At 36.3% G+C, this 6,138-nt stretch overlaps 1 protein-coding gene across 1 annotated transcript; it reads right to left on the reverse strand.

The window, feature by feature from the left end:
* Nucleotides 1-965: 965 nt before the first annotated feature.
* LOC112461650 (uncharacterized protein C683.02c-like) lies at nt 966-5,467 on the reverse strand. Its single transcript, XM_025026970.1, has 3 exons — nt 5,289-5,467; nt 4,312-4,562; nt 966-1,013 (listed from the first exon to the last, which is right to left on the reverse strand). The coding sequence occupies exons 1-3, from the start codon at nt 5,445-5,447 to the stop codon at nt 1,010-1,012; spliced, it is 414 nt and encodes a 137-aa protein (XP_024882738.1). The 5' UTR covers nt 5,448-5,467; the 3' UTR covers nt 966-1,009.
* Nucleotides 5,468-6,138: the final 671 nt, after the last annotated feature.

Below are 6,138 nucleotides of genomic sequence, written 5' to 3' on the forward strand. Positions count from 1 at the left end.
GGATTTTAATACAGCTGGTACTTCTGGAAAGGGTGATGATCTTATTACAAACAGGGTTAGTCCTACGATTCCTTCTTCTTCTGCAGTCATACTTCCAGGAACAAGTAACAAAGCCACTGCTTCAAGAAAATGGACTGATGGTGAGACGAAGAAAATGCTTGCTCTATACAACGAGAACGTGGTGAAAGTTCGACCAATGAAAAAATTCAGAAACAAAAAATTGATGTGGGAATGTATTGCTACGGATATATCAACCGAGTTTAAAATTTACGTAAGCGGAATTCAATGCGAATCTCGTTTCAAAAATGTCTTAAAACGTAAGACTGGTGCTGTAAAGCATAATAAACAATCAGGTAATGATCCCGTGGAAGTTCCATACCAAGACGAGATTGATGAAATTAAAAGTATGGATGATAGTATTAAACCTGAAGTTCTTGTGAGTCCTGGTAGCATTAAAGTTTTGAAAAACAACTCACAAAAGTGTCAAGCAGAACAATCTCGTCAGGATAACAAGAAAAAGAAAACAAAAGATCCACTTATTACTGCATTTCGTGAATCGCAGGAAAGGAGGGAAGCCAACAGGCAACGTAGGCATGAAGAAAAACTTGCATTGTTGCGAGAATTCCTGAGTAAGAAGGAGTAAACTTGAGGAGTCAACTTTTAGTTATAGCATTTCATATTATAATATATATTATAGTATATTATCTCGTTATTGTAGGCTATTCGATAACGGTGACTGTATTCGTGGCGAGGTGGACAGGAAAAACACACGTATTTCTATAACTCTCTATATGATATATTTGCTCTTCGTACAATACACGTCTGAATTCTATGACACCGTGAGCTCTTGTGAGCTCCCACAACGACCGCACGTAAGCGTGGCGCCCCGAGGCTCGCGCCACTCGGGAGCTGCCCTCTAGAAGGGCGGGAGCACGTCGCTCGTTCAAAGCCCGGCTTTTCATACTCCCTCCCTTTGTGCGAGCGATCCGTGTTCGTCTAATTTTCTTCTTTATCTGTAACATATCAAAAATCAGTTATCGAGTAAAATAGATCTCTAATTCTGTTCAAACTCTATATTCATTATATTGTCTCTTAGATATGCAAATGCTTCTAAAGGTAAAGGTTTTGTCATAATGTCTGCCAAGTTTTCTTTGGTCTCAATCCATTCGACTTTCACCTTCCCTTGATCAACACACTGCTTGATAAAGTCTCCATGAGTGTCAGCCATATGTTTTCTGTTTCCAGTTTCTTCTCTTTCTTCTAAGTTTTTCTTTATTTCCTCTAAGTTATCATCAAACATTTTAAGTTTGTGACTTCCATCCTTCTTAGTGCAGTTTCCTGCTGCTCTGTTATCACACCAGATTGTTGCAGGCAAGAATGTTTTTCCAACAACATATCTGAGCGACTTGTCTAATGAGATTACTTCTTGACAGGCCTCACTCATTGCTAGATACTCTGCTTGACAGGTAGAGAGTATGACATATGTCTGTCTATGACTTCTCCATGCTATCACATCTCCAAATATTTTGATTATATATCCTCCAGTGGATGTAGAATCAATGCAATCTCTGAAACTAGCGTCTGTCAGCGACTCTAACTCATCTGTTTTACTTTTAAACATTAATCCTCTATTTGCAGTTCCTTTAAGATATCTGAAGACTCTTTTTACATCTTGCCAGTCTTCTTCAGTGGGCTCTAATTGTTATTCCCAGAAAGTTCTTTGGTTCCCCAAGATCCTTCGTCTCAAATGTTTCACTCAACTTCTTTTTGATTTCTTCTAATTTCTTCTGATCATTACTTGCAACCAACATATCATCTACATAAAGTAATACGATCACTATTTTGCCTTCTTTCCTCCACGTGAACAGGCACGGCTCATGTAGGTCGTTCTCTAATCCAAGTTTCTTAGCCTCTTCTGAAAATCTCTTATTCCATCTTTTCGGACTTATCTTCAATCCGTATAAAGCTCTATTCAATCTACACACCTTAATCTTCTTGGTGTTTTCATCCAGTTCTACTCCTTCTGGAATTTCCATATATATTTCATCTTTTTCTTCTAGAACTCCATTTAAAAACGCAGTCTTAACATCTAGCTGACTAGCGTATAAATTATATTTATTTATTATTGCTAATATAGATCTAACCAGTGACAATCTTGAAACCGGTGCATATGTCTCTTTTAGATCATACACATTTTTGTCTTTACATCCTCTTATCACCAGTCTCGCTTTATATCTGGTTGATCCATCTGCTTCTAATTTCCTCTTAAATACCCACCTTGAATCTATTATATTAGGTCGTCTTCCATCTAATTTCTCTAATGGTCTATCGACAAGTTCCCACACTTGATTAGCATACATAGATTCAAGTTCCTCTTTGACTGCAATTTTCCAATTCTCTCTTTCGTTACTTGATATAGCTTCTTCATAAGTAACAGGCTCTCTATTTAACGATGCCATAAGGCATTGATGTAATTCATCTTCATTCTCTATATTCCGTTGAATATTTTTCACATTAATATAATTAGCAAAGCTAACATCTTCTATTTTTCTCCGCACATCAGTGTCTCCATTATCTTCTAGTTTTCTTTTAGTTTTACTTCTAGTCATTGGAGCTTCACTTTCCTTTCGTGCGTCCTTCTGCTTCTGTTCGTCTAGTTGTGTTGTTTGTTTTCTCGGTCTACCTCTTTTCCTTTTTTCAGGAATCTCTAGTTTTTGTTCTCCCTTTTCCTCATCCTCTACAAATTCTTTCATCCAATTTTTATCTAAGTCTTTTTCTTCTTCTATTTGACTGTTTTGATATATATTTTTATATGTTATCTTTTCATTAAATCTAATGTGTCGGGACTCTATAAATTTTCTTGTGCTTGGATGCCAGAGTATATATCCAGTGTCAGTATATCCTACCAACACACCTCTAATAGCTCTCTTGTCAAATTTCGACGTAGGCTTTGGTACTCTTGCATATCCAATGCATCCAAATCTCTTTATTTGCTCGAAATGACAACTTGTTTCTGATGAGAACTTCTTCAAGGGGATCTCATACTCTATAGTCTTATGTGGAGATCTGTTGTACGCATGCACAGCAGCGTCAACTGCCAACTCCCACATACTCTTTGGTAATCCCGAGTCGAACATATATGTTCTTATTTTCTCTTGCATCGTTCTGTTAAACCTTTCTGCAACTCCATTATGTTCCGGAGTGTACGGTGGTATATGGCTTCTATATTTTCTCTTTTTAACACTTCTTTAAAAGCACCTCCCGTAAATTCCTTGCCTTGATCTGACTTCACATAGCATAGCTTTTCTTCTTTTCCTAGTAGATTTCTGGCGGATATTAGGTATTTCTCTAGAGCTTCTCCCGATTCATCTTTCGTCTTCAAGGAGTAAGCTTTCGCTAATCTAGAATAATCGTCTATAAAGGTTATTATAAACCTCTTTCGTCCTGGATAAGATGTAGGTTTTATTGGACCCATGATATCCGTATGTATCACTTGTAGTGGTCTCTGTGCTTTATTTCTGTTTTCTTTAAACGGCAATTTTGCCATCTTTGCCATTATACAGACTTCACACTCTAATATGGAGTTATCAAACTTAACTGTCTCTAATCTCTTTTCTACTTTTTGTAGCTGTCTTAAATAGTTTAACGACGCATGACCTAATCTAACATGCCATAACATCGCCTCATTTATTTTCTCTAATTTCTTTACTTTTTCAATTACTGAGCTTTCACACATTTCTTCTATATTCTCTAATGTTTGTATATCTTCTAACTTAATGACTTGATCGAGTTAAGCATTATTGTATTCTATATTTTCGTTCACATTTGTGAGCTCTCCTTCATTCTCCCTCCCAATCGCAGAGCCAACATTGTCTCTTTCGTCTAATTCTCCCTCCGAAATTGATAATTCACTGGTCTGAATGTTTGCTTGCGATTGTTCAGGAGACTCACAATGTGGAACAATTTCTGCTCTACATCTATACACAGCACATTCTACACTTTCATTGTCCTCTATATTATTGTTTTTAACCTCAAATTGCATAATCCAATTTGGTTTCTCATAAATTCCTTCAAAAACAAATTTATTTGTTAGTTTATTGTGAACTTTAAACACTTTATCATCTAAATAAATACTGAACCCTGCATCAGCCAGCTTTCTTAAAGATAGTAAATTTTCGGATACTTCCTTCGTTGCAATTACATTTGTTAATTTAATTACTTTCTTTTCTTCCTCATTTATTAACAACAAAAGATCTCCTTTACCATCTATTCTTTTTGTTTATATTTTTATTAACGGTTTTATTTGTATACCTTTTTCCTCTAAATCTGTTCGTCTGGGCTCCGGCATTAGGACAGCTATCACCCTTGTGTCCTCTAATCTCCTGGCAGTAATAACAGAACCAGGCCTCTGATCCCGCTAGTGGGCAGTCCTTCGCCATGTGACCCAATTTGTTGCATCGGTAGCACTTTACTTCTTTGTGCTCTTCTGCGGTAGCCCTCTGCACTCTAACCTCTGGTTTCTCTAGCTTCTCTCTAACTTCACTCTTAGTCTCTGCCTCTAACTGCATCATGAAAGATTTTATTTCATCTACATTCATTTCTTTAAGATTAGTTTGTCTTCTAATTAAATCTACATTCCTCAGTTCCGGCACATTAATTGACACAGCTTGATACAATGCAGATCTCATTTCTTGTTCTGTGAGAGGTACCGCATCTTCGCATGATTCATATTCTCTAATTATTGAATCAAAGCGTTCGTAAAAATCACTTACTTTTTCGTCTTTTCTCATTTTAATTTGATAGAGTTTAGTTCGTACCAATGTATGAGTAACGTTTACTTCACTCTTTTTATAACTTCTTAATTTCTTCAAAATTTCTTTTGGATCTTTCTCATGTAAAATCCTTTTATGATAATTTTCATCTAAATGATTGATTATTATATCTCTAACTAGACTTTTTCTCTTAGCAACTTTTAATTCGGAAAGATTTTCTGGATTATCAATGTTTGAATCTATTACATCTAATAACTCGTTATTCATTAATTCGGATTTTAAATAATCCATCCAAAGATCAAAGTTAGATTTTTGCGTTAGCTTATATTCTCTTCTAATATGCAACCTTTGACTGTTTAATTCTACTTCTAAAGCACTCTTAATTGTCTCTAAACTTCTATTTTTCTCGACTGAACAGACTGTTTCATCTAACTTTTTCTTTTTAGGCTCTACTTCTGATTCTTTAACCGTTTGTATACCGTTTTCTACTTTACTTTGCGTATTCTGTTTATTTACCTCTAAACGTCTAATCTTTAGTTTCTCTTTCTCTAAATTTACGTGGGCGACTTCTACCATGTTTTCCATCATGGAGGTTGCTTGGGTCATAACCTTATCCAACATCTTCATTACTGATTCCATTTTCTCAACCATCTTTTCTTGTTTCTCGTAAAGCATCTTTGTCCCTATTGGTAGTACAGGACGATTTTCAGCTCATTCTCTATTTACATCTATGTTCTCTATAATTTTTGGTTTGCCGCGTTTCGGGATTGCACCCTTTGCTTCAGTCTCCTTCTTGTTCTCTTTTTCTTCTAAACAAAATTTTTAAATTACTCTATCTCTGAATACACAAGTATATTATCCTTCTTGATTGTTTTATTTAAAAAAAATACTCTCTTACCTTCATCTTTACTCATCTTTTTATCACTACCTCTCTCTCTCTCTCTACCACTGTGACCACGCTGCTGTCACTATCGTAGTCAACCAGTGAATCCTGGTTTTCTTCCTCATCCATCGGAAGATTTTTCGTCTTATCTTCTTCCATCTAAATCGGGATTCAAGTATCAATTGAACATTAGCATTCCTCTTTTGACAAGATAAACCAACATTCATATTGACCGATAATAATTTACAATTTCTATCACTAGATCTCTTTCAGCGATAAAAATTTAATGCTTATGAGGCTATATAGAACGCACTGCAATTCACAATAACCCCAAAGCGAGAAAACCACGCGCCTCTGCAGGGCTATCCGCACGCGCACACCACTGTCCGTTGCGATCTCCAGCACTGCTGAAAAGATCTATGGGAGCTCGGGTTGATCACGCACGCGCACGGGGCCCATACAAATTTACGCGGCCTCCCTGTA

This window comes from Temnothorax curvispinosus, unplaced genomic scaffold (genome assembly GCF_003070985.1).
Source record: "Temnothorax curvispinosus isolate PA1 unplaced genomic scaffold, ASM307098v1 QBEX01011540.1, whole genome shotgun sequence".
Classification (NCBI taxonomy): domain Eukaryota; kingdom Metazoa; phylum Arthropoda; class Insecta; order Hymenoptera; family Formicidae; genus Temnothorax; species Temnothorax curvispinosus.